The following is a 14,541-nucleotide window of genomic DNA, read 5'->3' as shown; positions in this document are numbered from 1 at the left end:
CCAGGAAGCTTACCTTTGCAAATTTCCTCTGTTCTGGTTGGGGGTTGTGACTACTCGATCGAACTGCTCTCTGCTACTGACAAAAATATTTGAAAAGGCGAGGCAGACTTTTAAAACCCCAGACACATGCCTACTTAAAAGTGTGCTTGTCGTTCTTCTTTTATTTGGCCTAAATACTTGCACTACATAATCTTCAACACACCCACAGACGTAAAAAATAAAGCTGAAACAATTCGTTTTTGAAACATGTTTACAACTCTAAAAACGAACACGTGTACATTAAAATAGGTACAGTTTATTTATACTAACACAAACAAAAGTAGAAAGCATCTCTACAATTTCCAATCCAACTTTTCACGCATTTCGCTCAATTTTCTATGGAACGTTCTTCATAGTGAAGGATGGGTATCCAATTATTCGTTAACAAATATATTGAGTCAAAGAACTACAATAAAGTTAATAACTAGAGATGCAAATTTATTGGAAACAGACTGGGCCGAGCTCGAATTTGACTGGCTTCTGTTGTGTGGTGGAAATGTCCTTCAAAGGAAGTAGGTCTTTTTGGTCGATGGAATGAACTTCGTTCTGGCCGCTCTGAAAATAAAAAAATTAATGTATTGAGATCTCGGATATCACAAACCGTCTAGGGCCCGCTTCCCCAGGAGTGAATTTTACCCCGGATATCTTAGAAACTTTGTTTCTTCGAGTCCTAATGAAATCAAGCCCAGGCCCACTTTCTCGTGAGTAAATTTTAACCTCGACATTTTGGTATCTCCGTTCTTTCGAGTCCTAGATATATCACACTTGAGCTGCTCCCCCGGGTGTGGATTTTACCCCGGATATCACTTCGAGTCCTAAATATTTGGACCCGCTTCTCAGGGGGAAAATTTTACCCTAGATATCTTTATATCTTCCTTCTCTCGATAGATATAATACACTTGGGCCTGCTTTCCCGGGAGGCCTTTTAAGGCTGGTTATTTTTCATCTTTCCGCAGGTTCAAGCTAACAGGATTTTTCTAAAAACGGTTAACATAGCAAGCAGAGTAAACTGGTGTCTTCTCTTACCGACAATAAAGTGTATCTATAAATAAATATTTTTTACCGTGCATCTAGGGTGATCTGTTGTGATCTTTTGTCCGTTAAAAGTCGATATGGTCAGGTCATCGGCATTGCTAAGGCATTCATGTGAGATGTCTTGGACACCTTGCTTGCTCAGAAGTTTAAGGAACTTGAACTGTGTTGGACTTGCCTCGTAGGAGAACTAAAAAATCCGGAGTAAACAGACAGACAGACAGAGAGTCAGTCAATCAAAATTTGACGGCACAACGGGTAGGCCGGCAGCAAACAGGCAAAACATTTTAAACCGCACAAAGTATTTTCCTCAGGAACTGTTCACTAAATTCTTAGGTTGATAGGTTACCATGCTCTTGTATTGATAAAACGCGTAAATACCTTGAGGATCTCTCTTGAATTGTCACCCTGAAATTATAAGAGGGCATGTCAGGTTTTACCTTACCCCACTTCTAACGAGAAAAAAGCATGTAACGAACAAACTTACCAAAGATTAAACAGGCAAAAAAAAAAAGACAAACAAACAGAAGAAGAAATAAACAAAAGTAACTGCGCGCCGTGATAACGTGTTCTTTCCCCATGAATGTCGTAATACCAAAACCTATATTTCCGCATTCGTTATTCACTGACCGATTTCACTCTCCTGTCACATTTCGCTAGGAAGACTAAGTTTCAAAGTTAACTGAAAAAATTGTTATCCTTTGAAGTTCTGCCCGACTAACAAATAAGACATTTCAACAATGTCAACCCTAAAAGGAGTTTTTGGGCTTCACATACATAATAGAAAGTATTAGTTTCTTCTTTCGGTCCCGGTGGAATTGCGTCTAGTCCTTTTAAAATACCAAAGAACAGAGAACTTCAGTGATTCTTACCTGCAGCTGATTTGGGTATATGCATGTTTGTCCTCCAGCAGAGAATTTACATTCCGCTTGGAAGGCATCTTCTGCACAGCCGCCGTTAGGGTCTAGCCAGTAATTACCTGGAATAAAAATTAAAGACATGGTCACGAAGTTACTAAAAGCCAACTAGACTCTGGACGATCTAACACGCCGATCGCGGTAATTGGCGTATTTAATTCCTTATATCTGGCATCAACGATCAAATTTACCAGCATTAACCACCAAAGCGTGTTCCACCAAATTTCTACGATGATCGCTGGGTTACACCAGATACGTCGACCAGTCGGACCTTACGAGTTTTATTACAAGACGTAACCAATTGGCGCTATCCCAGCTACGTGAACTAATCAGGCTGAGTTAGTTTGTCACAAGACTTCTCAAATTGGCGGACAAGAGCAAAAGTTGTAGTTGAACAAAAAAAAAACACTAAAATCGGATCGGTGATCATGAAGGCAGCAAGTCTCCCGTTTTTAAGTCCCCTTGTTCGGCAACATTATCCTGTTTACTTACACTTGATTGGCGCCACTGTCTTTCAGATTTATTACCACTTTTATCCTTTTTGGGGGGGAGGGGGCGCGAATTTGTAAGGGGGAACCTGTCAAATATAACGAGGGGCGAACTTGTCGCAATGGAGAAAATTTACAATAGGGCGAACCCTCCAAATATTATTTCAAATTTGTTTGCACGCAATAGTTGAACGCATAAAATTCCCGCGAAGTAGACCAGGGGACAAATCGCTGGCATCAACGCACGAATTCACCAAGAGTTTGTGACAATTTTACTTGCGATTAAATTCGCCATGACTGTCGTACGGTATCACCCCGTATGTCGCCCGCCCGCTTTAGATGAGGTGTCTTAAGAATGAAAGGTACTTACCATCAGGGAGCGTGCTGTTAAGAAGCATGATTTCTTTACATGTCCTGGCAGAAGTTTTGGCTGATCCACCAAGGGGTGTTTCCAGGTTTTTAAGCATGTCCAGGACTTCCAGAACACCAATGGTGAGTTCGACAAACTGTTAACAAAAACAATCACTGTAAGATATTTAACCTTGGTAATAAACATAGGTTCGCAAAATCGCGAGTTAACTTTTATTTCGCATTCTCCGAAGTATCTACGACAACTCGTCGGAAGTTGAAGCACCTTCGCGAGAAAAATTTTTGTGGTACATTGAAAATGTTAGAGAAACTGTTAGAATTTGGAATATTGGCACTATCTTTCGCTGACTGAAGTGTCATAAAAATCGGAAGAGTAGATCTTTTGACATGAACGAAAGTTAAGACCTTTATGTCCCAACCTCAAAGCGGTTTGAGTCGCAAATTTTCTGGAAAAAATTAGATCTCCCCGGAGGTTTAGGAAGAGTTAACCTAATAAGTGCAACCAAACCCTCGTTATTTGCCCATCAGTACGAACGTTTTTACGCCATTTACCATGAGCAACGTAAGCTGGCGAGAGGTCTGCGACGATTCAAGCACTCATTATTAGTGTCAGACCACAAGCAAACCTCTCCCCAGCTCGTCTGAAATCTTCACTCGGGGGGGGGGGGGGGGGGGCGGAGAAACGCGCGTCTTGAAGTGCTGATGATGAGCGCTCGCTCGTAGGCTAGTGCATCGCATGTCAAACAAAACACAGCAATGTACTCTTGAAGGTGAAAAAAGTGATTGAAATTACCTGATCTTCCACATTGTTAGAAACGGATCGTCGTTTTCTGCGCGAATTTCCCTAAAAGACAAAAAAACATTTGCCAACGCGTTAATATCTCTAGCCGTTGCAGAACATTGATGTCAAACTTACCACATATTATAGTACGCCTGCGATGGATTGCAATATTTATTAAGTCGTCAGGTTTATTCTGATTGGCTGAAACCAGCCATGTATAGAGCGCTTTTCGATCGAGTGCCATAAAACCAAAAACAAAGAAATCAGAACAGCCAATCATAGCAAGGAAAATTTCACGAGAAGGAAACCTGCCTGAAACGCGAGAAAATGCGAGTTATCAGGTCGCGATTGGTTTTGGTTTTGAATCTGATTGGTTTAAGAAAGTGATATGAGTTTTCTGGACCAATCACACAACGAAATAAAGCAAAACCAAAGCGATCCCGGATTAATTTCGACACTCCTGCTCTAATCATGTGACCTGAATACTGCTCCATAATTGAATAGACCCAGTCATCACATAACACGTGACATAATGCATTTGAATAACACAAACTTACCCCAAACAGGCCGCCAACCTGAAAAAAGGAAAAAAAAGAAAAAATTTAAGATAACTGTTTAGTGTCAACTGGGATATCATGATGAATGACCATATGATGTTCAAAACCAAGGTATTACATAAAAACAGATTCGTCATACGAACGTTTTTTTTCCCTAACTGTTACGATCATCACGCTATCAGTTGGCTTGTTCTTTCATGAATCCATAACATCAAAAATACACCTACCGAGCCAGGAACTCCCGGGGGACCAGGGGGACCCTGGGTAACGGAAAAAATAAAACGAGGTTAACACCGCGTAGAAATCTACACATAGAAACGACTTACATGTCGCTATATTAGTGAAATGAGTTGTCTAAACAGAGTTTTATATGTGTATCTCGATACATGAATCAGTGACAGTTAAAAAACATTACCAAGGAGTTAAAGTGAAGTTGTTTTGGTTATGTTACAAACATTAACATAGTTTATAGGGATTGTGAGACGAGGATACACAAATTCACCTGTAGTGAGAGACTGTCAGTGTTTTGTAAGCTTCAAACTGCCTTGTCGCACATATAATTGTGAGCGCTATAAAGGACTCCCTAGAGCATCAAATTTCTCAGGCAGCCCCCCCCACCCCTCCCCCGCTTCACTCAAATTATACTTTAACCCTTTGACTCCTTGGAGTGACCAGCATCTAATTTCTCCTTAAATTATCTCTCCTGCATCAAACATTAAGGTCACAAGAATAAAGGAAATGATCCCCAGCTAAAGAAGCTCTTGATTGTTACCCAAATTCTCCTTGTCAGTACCACGGGAAATATATAAAATATAGTATGGTGAATATCCATACTGATGTTAGGGTGTAAAGGGTTAAAGTAGTGGCTGTATTATTACTCACTAGGGGTAGGAGCGTTTCGTTACGAATATACCTAAACTTGGCAGCCTACGGCTGTTTTCGTATGAGTTATAGAAGGGTCTCAGTCAAAGAAATGGATATTGTTGATGGTGCTCGTTAAATCTGGGCGACAATAGGGACCTTAAGCAAACCACGACGGCGACGGCAACGAGGACATGGAAAAACAAAAGATCTAATTAGCAGAACAATAGCTCAGCATGTGCGTTTTAAAACTTTCTACACCGCGACGACAAATTATTTTCATTTCCATTTGGAACTCAACGCTTCTTTTATACATTATGCTGAAGTTGAGGTGTGGAGCTGCATGAGACGATAAACAAATGCAGCAATTTTTAAAACTCTAATTAAAGGCAGAAATTCATTTTTTAATCGAAGTCTTCCTTGGCGTTGCCGTCCTGACTGCTTAAGGTCCCTAATGAAAAAGAAAAAACGGATACTCACGGGTGCACCAACTCTTCCCTAAAAGAAAGAAAACCACAATTATAAATACCAAAATAAAACAAAATTGATTAATCTAAGAGGGTCGCCTATTCTTTTTACGTGAAACGTGATAAGGGTTTTTTTTTTCTCGTGAGTCGTGATTTCATTTTTTTAAATTTGCGAATCGAGATTAAATTTTATGTCTATGTGAACGAATTTCGTATTTAAACGTTACCCGTGAATGAAGAGTTGAATTAATCGTGATTCGAACGAATTAAAGTGGACCCATTTGTACTCGTTCCTTGGCTAAATAGGTATAAGTGGTTCTCGAAAGTAATAATCAAAATTTAACGCGAAACGTTACCTTGACACCTTGCTCTCCCTGAAAATAAAACAACAAAACTGACGTTTAACAACGAAAAGACATTTAAGTGATAAAGGGTAAAGAAAATAACATGAAAAGGCTCTATTTAGCATTGAGCAAGCTAGCGTCGTAAAGTTTTACAAAATTGTACGATTTCTTTCGATTTCGTCAAATATTTTTCGCCTGAAAGGATACATGGTCCAACTCACAAGATGTAACGAAACCTCAGTTTTCTGCCCTCCTTTGCAAGCCTTCCTTAGGGAGTTACACAACGCTCCTTGACGACGTTGTGTGACACCCGAAAGAGGGGCTGCGAAGGATGTAACTGGTCGGTTGAAAGAAAGGATAGAGTTAGAGATGAACAAGAAAGACGTTACAATGAAACGAGAAAAGAAATGTTTCTGTCTGACGCTGTAGGATTTTTCCAATTCTGATATCAAATGTAAAGTAACAGAACTTTAAAATTCCTGGAAGTGGATGCAACTAGCTATGAAATCAATACTTACGGAGGGTCCTTTAGATCCCTGCGAAAGATACGAACAGAAGAGTAAAATCATTGAGAGGAATTATTAGTTCAAACGTGTTATCTCTCCTGAAGTTCAACTATTCTACTCTATCACCAGGTGGAAAAATTTACATAAAAGGCTTAAAAACTCTGGGGCTAGTTCGGATGATTTTTACACACTTAACGAAAAACAATTCTCGCTCCAAGGTAATTTGTCCGCAGTTGACATAAATGATTTTCATATATTTACTATCATTTATTAAAATCTACTTCCTCCGACTAAATATTCATTCTTTGAGTTAGAATTTAACAGATAAAAAAGAGACAGAAAAAAAAGGAAAAAATTAGAGTGACAAAACTCACGCTTCCTCCAGCTCTACCCTGTTCGATTAAAGACAAAAGAAAAGAAATAAATGGTGGGGTAGGGTGGGATAGGTTAAGAAAAGGTAAAGAACAGGATGTGCATCTATCCAGTTTTTGTTTATGGCTTTACCTGTACACCTTGGACACCAGAAGGACCGGAAGGCCCAACTTCACCTTTAACACCCTGAAAAAAAAACACATAAAGAACCAAATAAACAAACATCAACTGTGCATAGTACCCATGGTAGAAGTCTGATGGATAAACAGTCCCAGGTATGCGCAGTGACTTAGGGAGGACACAGAAATGCATAGACTTCATAAACAGTTACTACGCTGGTTCCGCAAGGTTTTTTTCTCTAAGTGGAGAGCACTTACCCTCGGTCCTTTTGGTCCTCTTGTTCCTCTCGATCCTTCCTCTCCTATTTCGCCCTGAACAAAGGAATACACATTTAGAGCTGATAATAAAAAGAGTTTCTGAAGTTACATCAGTAAAATTCGAGCCATATTTTGCGCGAGAGAATCGCCTCTAAAAAGAATCAACTTTTCAAATAATCGTTTGCTAATGTAGTCAAACACCACCAGGGAAAAAAATAAGGAAAAGACAAATAAAGGGAAGTAAATGGTTAACCCTTTGATTCCAGAAGTGATTAAAATGTAACTTCTCCCTATATATATCTGAACAAAGTCCAGCAAACAGGTTATGAGAATCCTCAAACGTATCAGTTAGAGGTTGTTGTCTTGATCTAGCACCAAATTCTTGTAACTGATTTACAAAGGAATGTGAAGCATCTAAAGGGGAGAATTAACAATCAGATCTTGGGAGTTCAAGGGTTAACTTCTCCCTACAATATCCATACATTATCCAGCAATCAAGTAATGAGAATACTCAAACTTATCAGGTAGAACTTGTTATCTTGTTCTAACACCAAATTCTCCTCACTAATTTACAAGGAAATGTGTAGCAGCCAGAGGGGAGAATTAACAATCAGAACTTGGGAGCTAAATGGTTAAGGTTTGAATAGATTAACAAGAATGGAAAATGACGAGCTTTTCATACAAGCTAGATTTTGAAGACGGACGAACAGAGACGTGGCTCTTTCAAACATACTTCGAATGAAGTCTTAGAGATTAATAAAGTTGACGGGGCAACAACAAGATCAATAAATATATGCATTATGAAGGAGAGCTTAAAAGGGAATTTGAACAAAACTATTAGTGAGTGGGTGAGTCAACAACAATGGTAAGTAGCTGACAGTTTGAAACCAAAATATGCCATTGATTGACAGCTCTAACACACTACCTTTGGTCCTTTGGTTCCCGGGGCGCCAACAGGTCCCATAGGGCCTCGATTTCCCTAAAAACAGTCAAAACAGAAAAGTTAACAAGTGGTCAACATGAAATCGGTACCTGCTATTCTGTTTATGAATGCAGTGATTTCTGTCCTGTGTCCTTACGGTTAGCTTTTGATTTCACCCTCTACGAGTGGTCGTTTCACCTGCAGATTTCAATCACGATTGAGACACCATACTCGAGCCAGGGAAAGTGCATGAGTGGTGCAGAGGTGTAGTGGTGCAAGCACTCGGCTGCTACCGTTGTGGCTTGGGTTCGATTCCCGTTGCGCTGAGCGCTTTTCTCTAAGTTCTCCTATTTTCCTTTCTTCACTAAATTAACAGTCTAAATTCTTTTTGACCCGGAAACCGTGGACAATTCGAGCCATCAAATACAAGTCCACTGCTAAATATGTATCTGTTATCTTAGTTATACTCAACCATTACTCGTTCTATTAACTCACCTTGTGCCCTTTGACACCAGTTTCGCCTTGCTGACCTTGCATGCCTTGAGCACCCTGTAATAATGAAAAAAGTTCATTTTTTTCCACTGAGGTTTTTAACAACTGAAAGAAAATGACCAATACCCTTCCACAAGGAGATAGAAAAACAATTATCAAACTACTAGGCAGCAGATTTATCAAGATTCCCACTAAAAAGCACGCCATGCGCACCCCGCCCGCCATGTCTCAGAGTATATTAAGGTAAAACGAGAACAAGCCGGTAAGATCGGTAAATACCAGAACAGAATGGGATAAAAAAAAAATTGAAAACAAAAAACAAAAGATAAACTCATATCTGAGGTCTTAGCGAAAAAAATCAAAGGAAAATGTGATCAACCTTATATATGCTTGTGCAAAAGTTTTCACTTTGCCTTAAACTCTTTTAATGAAAAGTATCTTCAACGTATTGATCGAACTTAGAACTCAAAGGAGGATCAAACTGATTTTAGACGACTGGTTAACCATCAGAACTGGTCATGCGTGAATATAAACCAACCTGCACAGCATTTAAATTCGATAAGTATCGAAACACTTTTCTTCAATCAAAACTATCACATTAATGCAGTAACACACTTGACTTCATCAGCAACTTACATCTTTTCCCGTTGAACCTCTCTCGCCATCGGCTCCCTGGGCCCCAGTATCTCCCTGCCAGTAAAAAGAAAGGGTACTTTCCAAAGCGTAGGTACCATAAGCGACCAATTCTCCTTAAAGATTTTCTTATTTCTGATAGCAACGAGGCACCGCTGAAACACTTGGCCGTGCCTTTGTTCTTCAAATTAGTATAACTGGTAACTAACCTCTGATCTATATAATAACTGATGCCGCTGATATTACGGGGTAGCTCACGCAAAATCTACGATCTAACAAAACAGATATTCTGTGTAACCTTTCTTCCAGAAACTCCTTTGGCACCAGCTCTTCCCTGTGGTCCTGTAGCACCCTAAAATAAACACAAACAGAACTACTTACACTTTACAAAATCAAATCAACCTTAGATGGTATTCATTTAAAAAAACCCGCATATAAGAACCTCGGTTTTTTCAAGTTAGCCTCCATAGGTTCTTATTTAAATGGTGTTTACGGTAAAATTAGGCTACCTAAGGTCCTGAATTACGTTCTTAATTTTTGTTAAAAAAAAAAACCAAAAAAAACAAAAAAAAAAACTTGTTTGTTGGTAGGTGTGGGTGTGATACTGTGCTGTATGCCAGCCTCATATTGCCCCGCTTTACATGGTTAACTTGTACACACATTCTGAATCGGCTAAGAACAAATTCCATTCATTTAACTGTTCAAGCCAAATAAAGGAGACTATCTGATGGGGACTATCAGAACAATAAATTCCTTTTTTGTCGTCACTTGATACGTACCGCTTGACCGGGGGCACCTGCGACTCCTGCAATTCCTCCAGCTCCAATATTACCCTGCACATCAGATAAATAATAAGTAAGTAAAGTAAATAATAGTAAGATAAATAATAACTACCACCCATTGTAATTATTACGGCCAAATGTATGACTGTAGGAGACAAAAAATAAATAATATTAACAATAGCAATAGCAGATTCCCATGAGCTTGGCCAGCCTGTTTAAATATTGCAACAAATAAATAAATAATAAATAAATAATGACCATTGAAATCACCCATTGAGATCCAAACTGCAGACACTCGGATTCCGCGGTTCAACTATCATTACGCTATAGAAGACACTCTCAGAAGTGATTTCAAAATATTGATAAAATATTAAATTCTCTTAACTAATTTAAAAGGAAATATAAAGTTTCCAGAAGGAGAATTACTGCTTACCAGACCTTGGGAGTTAGATGATTAAGCAACTGCCGCAATAAAAAAAATTTCTGAGAAAAGATTTAACTCCTTACTTTTTCTCCTTTTGCACCTCGGGGTCCTGGGGAACCTCGTGGACCGATTGCACCCTAAAACACAAATGTTTGAACCCAACATCGTCGTATTTCATAAACAGATGGGGAATATTGTACGCTGGATGTGTAATGAGTAAAATTGTATCTTATGATGACCCTAAGAGTGACCGGCTTCTTAATTCTCCTCACAGTATCAATCTTGAATCAAACGCAAAGGTTAAGAGAATTACGGAAATGATCACCAATTTAACAATTTCTAGATTGTCAAACAAATCCCTTCTTATCATGAAATGTGGAGAGACCAGTGAGGAGAAAATGTATACTGATCTTAGGGTGTAAAGGGTTAGTGCTGGGTTTAGACGAACAACCATGTATGAAAACATAATAAGGGGTTATTGAAAATTCGTATTGATTAAGGGTGTAATCGCATGAAAAGTCTACAGTCACCAGGATGGCCGAGTCGAATCTCTCTGTTTTTTTCCTTCGCAGCTGGGCGTGTTCAGTAGTTCAGTTTTACTTTGCAGTTCTCACATGGAGGACAACTTTGCACATTATTTGAATTGCACGACAGAACACTCTCCTTCATCAATAAAATTGAAAGGGGATTGCTTCAAATTCTGTTACCTACGAGTATTTCAGGTGCCATACAGTCTACAATCTCTTTCTCCAACCGTGGAAATCTGCTTTTCCGAAGTAATGAAGGTTGAAGAGTAATACTAAACGATTATTTGGCTGTATGGACTGTGCGTCACACAGCCCTAACACTGCACTCCTGAACACATCCAGGAGTAACTGTTGAAATTGATAATCGGTCTTTCCACCTACCGGCTGACCATTAGAGCCTGGTGGTCCTGTGCCTCCTTTTGCTCCTTGAGGTCCCTGCGAAATTAGAAGTCGCTTAACATTCTGTTTTTATCATCAAGATTTCTTTATTTTTTGTTTCATCATAACCATTACAATTCCCTCATATGCGATAGGTGTATTAGCTGTTTTATTCTGCACAGTTGTCATTGGACAGTGTAATCGGACTGTTGGCCGTAATCGAACACCTGTAATCGGACAGTTGAAGCAGCCAATCATACTTCAGCCAAATCCACCAATCAAAGAATTGATCACAATAACCATAGCAACAACCACTTATCCTAGAAAAAACTGTGGAATTTCTAAAATTAGGACAATTTTCACGCTACACTTTGTCTCTACCGGAGGTATTTGTCATAAATGTATTTGTTGTTTTCAGAAATTGTAACGGTTATGATTAATTGGTAAAAAGACTTTGTGTCGTCTAATTCTGTCTGTAATCATACTCGTGATTGACAAATCAAACTCCCGCCTCGCGGTCGTCCGATTTTGTTGATCACTCGTATGATTACGGACCGAATTAGACTCCACTCGGTCCTATTACCATTATCAAATTAGTGGATTCATGTTTTACTTTTCTCTCCTTTCCCTCTCCAGAACTGCCGAAAATACGGACACTTAGCAATTAAATGATGAGCTCGAGATTTTTATGGCGTGTTGCGATTAGAGAGAAGCACGAATCGCCTTACACTCGTAGAAATCGAGAGCGAATAATCTAATTGTTTTAGCAAACATTTACTAGTTCGTAAAGTGCAGCCCGTGCTCTCCATATAGTATGAAATTGCTGTAATTTTACTTGTAACTGTTGGGTACAAAAATAAAGTTGTTGCTGTGTTGCTATAGAACGCTTACAAGATATATGTCGATACGCTTTTGTGCTTTGTGCCCTACTTAGATTTTCCGTTACTTACAGGAAGGCCGGCTGCTCCATCAACGCCATCTCTGCCAGCAGGGCCTGGGTCTCCCTGTTGAAATTAGACAACAGTAAGAGAAACAAGAGACTCGAAAACTAAGCTATGAACACAACGCAATTAAGTCAATGCGTAAACTAATTGTTATGGATTCTGTTATAACTGAATTATGTACTGAATGCTGATCTTTACAACTTCAAACCCCCACACGTGTAAACAGGTGAAAAGGCTTAACTACGGCGGATTATTTAGAGAGTACATTAATTCAATTTTTTCTTTCCTTTTTTTAGCACTTTCTGACATAAGAGACATTATATTACCGCTTGGCCAACCGGACCGACTGCACCCACGCTGCCTTGCATACCAGGATATCCCTTTAAAAAGAGAGGTAGAGTAAGAAAAAGTTTTCAAAGTTAATTCATCACACAGTTTTTTTTTAGGAAAGGTAGTTAATAATCCGTGTTTGATACACCAAACAGTGCAAATAATAGACCGATGATCCAGGTAACGGTACTTAAATAAAACGCAAACATGTTTCTCGAATCCAAAGACCACTACAACTGAACGCCCTACAACAATGTTAAATCTGTTTGTTTTATCGTGATTGGTTGGCTGTTATTTCTCCCTTCATTTTGCTTAAACTCCTAAAAATGGAGAAGTGACATGGTCATACCGCCTCTCCTTTGCTTCCTTGCGCTCCTTGGGAACCAACTGCTCCTGGTGGACCCTGTAGAAAAATAACAGGTCAGTAAAGGGAAAAGTACCCATAACTGCCCACGCCTATTCCCGTTTCTACGGCTCGAGCCAAGTAGTCCACCCAGCCGGAGCTTATCCAAGTTTCCATAGCATGAAGCGAAAAGTAGTATTATCACTCCTCCCTAGACGGGACGCTAGTCCACCCGAAGGTTACACCCCTACATATTATTAAAATCCCTGACCCATTTATACTCCTGAATGTGGAGAGGCACTGTGTGAGTACAGTGTTTTGCCCAAGAACACAACACTGACGCAGCCTGGTCTCGAATCAGGACCCATGACCCGGAGTCCAGTGTTCGAACCAGGACCTCTCGACCCGGAGTCCAGTGTTCGAACCAGGACCTCTCGACCCAGAGTCCAGCACACTGACCATTAGGGTCCAGTGCGTCTCCCACGAAGTGACAAGGAGTATGTCCACTAATCCTGGATGGGATGCTGATGTCCTCCCCCATACCACAACACAATGACCCGCCTAAGGCTCAAAATGGAGGCTTTGGTGATTGCCACCATGTTGCTGCGCCACCCCATGAGAAAGGAGATTCTATTCACACCTCAAAAAAGAATCCAGTACTTGGTGACTACTGAGGTGAATAGTTGGTAATAATCCTTTAATGCTCACCATTTGTCCTTGTTGACCTTTTATTCCAGGCTGACCAGGTAAACCATCTCGACCCTGGATGAGAAAAAAACCACCATTTTACATTTAAACAAATAATTGTTTTATTATCAAGTAAACCTGAGCATAAATTTTAAGGTAGAAGACGTTTTTTTTCTATGGTTCTAACTCAGATTGTTCTTTAATCGAAACGCCACCTTCCTGTTACATCTCCTTTTCGAACAGTAAAGAAGCCATTACGATAAAAACAGGCAGTTTAAGACTGCATGTGGCTGCTGATATAGCACAATTTTTATAGCATTGAAAAGAACTAGAGGCTGTATAATGATGCTAGAAGTTAGTGTTGCAAAAGATTTTTCTGAGACAGAAAACCTGCCACAGCCCACATATTTATGAGTACCCTGTTCCAAAAGTTACTAATTGACAAGATCAGAATTCTACAATTACCATCACTCGCTCACTCATTTCGACGACATTAGTGGCTTCACCCTCTATAGGAAGCAGTAGCCAAAAAATTCAAATGTTATCCTAAACTTTTTGATCATTGAATGCATCTTCTTAGTCGCAGTTTGCGTAGCATTTACTGCTAATACTTTAAACCTACAGCATTTCCAGGTGGTCCGTCTTCTCCAGCTGGTCCTGTCCCTCCGGCTTCTCCCTAAGACAAATAACCACAGAGGAAACTACGATGAAAACCAACACGCATTGGAAGGGACAAAATGTTATGGTAAACTATAAAGGGACCCAGCTTTAAGAATCACCTTTGCCTCAACATCAAACGAAGCTAAAGCCCTGTAAAAGAATCTTGTTTCTCTTTTCAGAAGCACGCGCGCAAACAACGCATCCCTCAAACTGTACAGTTCCTTTTTGCCCACTCCCCTTACTCTTACCTCCGTTGTCAAAATGTCGTGGGGGGGGGGGGGAGGTGTGGGCTTTGTCATTTTCAAAACA

General features: G+C 39.8%; 1 protein-coding gene across 1 annotated transcript in view; it reads right to left on the bottom strand.

Moving 5' to 3' along the window:
* Positions 1-279: 279 nt before the first annotated feature.
* LOC131788504 (collagen alpha-1(XI) chain) overlaps positions 280-14,541 on the bottom strand; it is a 31,351-nt gene continuing 17,089 nt past the window's right edge. The window contains exons 29-54 of the mRNA XM_066164968.1: positions 14,195-14,248; positions 13,594-13,647; positions 12,892-12,945; positions 12,539-12,592; positions 12,219-12,272; positions 11,272-11,325; positions 10,447-10,500; positions 9,937-9,990; positions 9,456-9,509; positions 9,161-9,214; positions 8,528-8,581; positions 8,036-8,089; positions 7,111-7,164; positions 6,866-6,919; positions 6,736-6,753; positions 6,374-6,391; positions 5,868-5,885; positions 5,525-5,542; positions 4,411-4,443; positions 4,184-4,201; positions 3,639-3,689; positions 2,847-2,982; positions 1,944-2,050; positions 1,453-1,479; positions 1,103-1,261; positions 280-594 (exon numbers count right to left, since the gene is read on the bottom strand). Coding sequence (XP_066021065.1) covers positions 478-594; positions 1,103-1,261; positions 1,453-1,479; positions 1,944-2,050; positions 2,847-2,982; positions 3,639-3,689; positions 4,184-4,201; positions 4,411-4,443; positions 5,525-5,542; positions 5,868-5,885; positions 6,374-6,391; positions 6,736-6,753; positions 6,866-6,919; positions 7,111-7,164; positions 8,036-8,089; positions 8,528-8,581; positions 9,161-9,214; positions 9,456-9,509; positions 9,937-9,990; positions 10,447-10,500; positions 11,272-11,325; positions 12,219-12,272; positions 12,539-12,592; positions 12,892-12,945; positions 13,594-13,647; positions 14,195-14,248 — 1,476 coding nt within the window. The 3' untranslated portion in view covers positions 280-477. The remainder of the gene's footprint in view (positions 595-1,102; positions 1,262-1,452; positions 1,480-1,943; positions 2,051-2,846; positions 2,983-3,638; positions 3,690-4,183; positions 4,202-4,410; positions 4,444-5,524; positions 5,543-5,867; positions 5,886-6,373; positions 6,392-6,735; positions 6,754-6,865; positions 6,920-7,110; positions 7,165-8,035; positions 8,090-8,527; positions 8,582-9,160; positions 9,215-9,455; positions 9,510-9,936; positions 9,991-10,446; positions 10,501-11,271; positions 11,326-12,218; positions 12,273-12,538; positions 12,593-12,891; positions 12,946-13,593; positions 13,648-14,194; positions 14,249-14,541) is intronic.

This window comes from Pocillopora verrucosa, chromosome 4 (assembly GCF_036669915.1).
Source record: "Pocillopora verrucosa isolate sample1 chromosome 4, ASM3666991v2, whole genome shotgun sequence".
Classification (NCBI taxonomy): Eukaryota; Metazoa; Cnidaria; class Anthozoa; order Scleractinia; family Pocilloporidae; genus Pocillopora; species Pocillopora verrucosa.
This window is presented reverse-complemented; position numbering and strand designations above follow the sequence as displayed.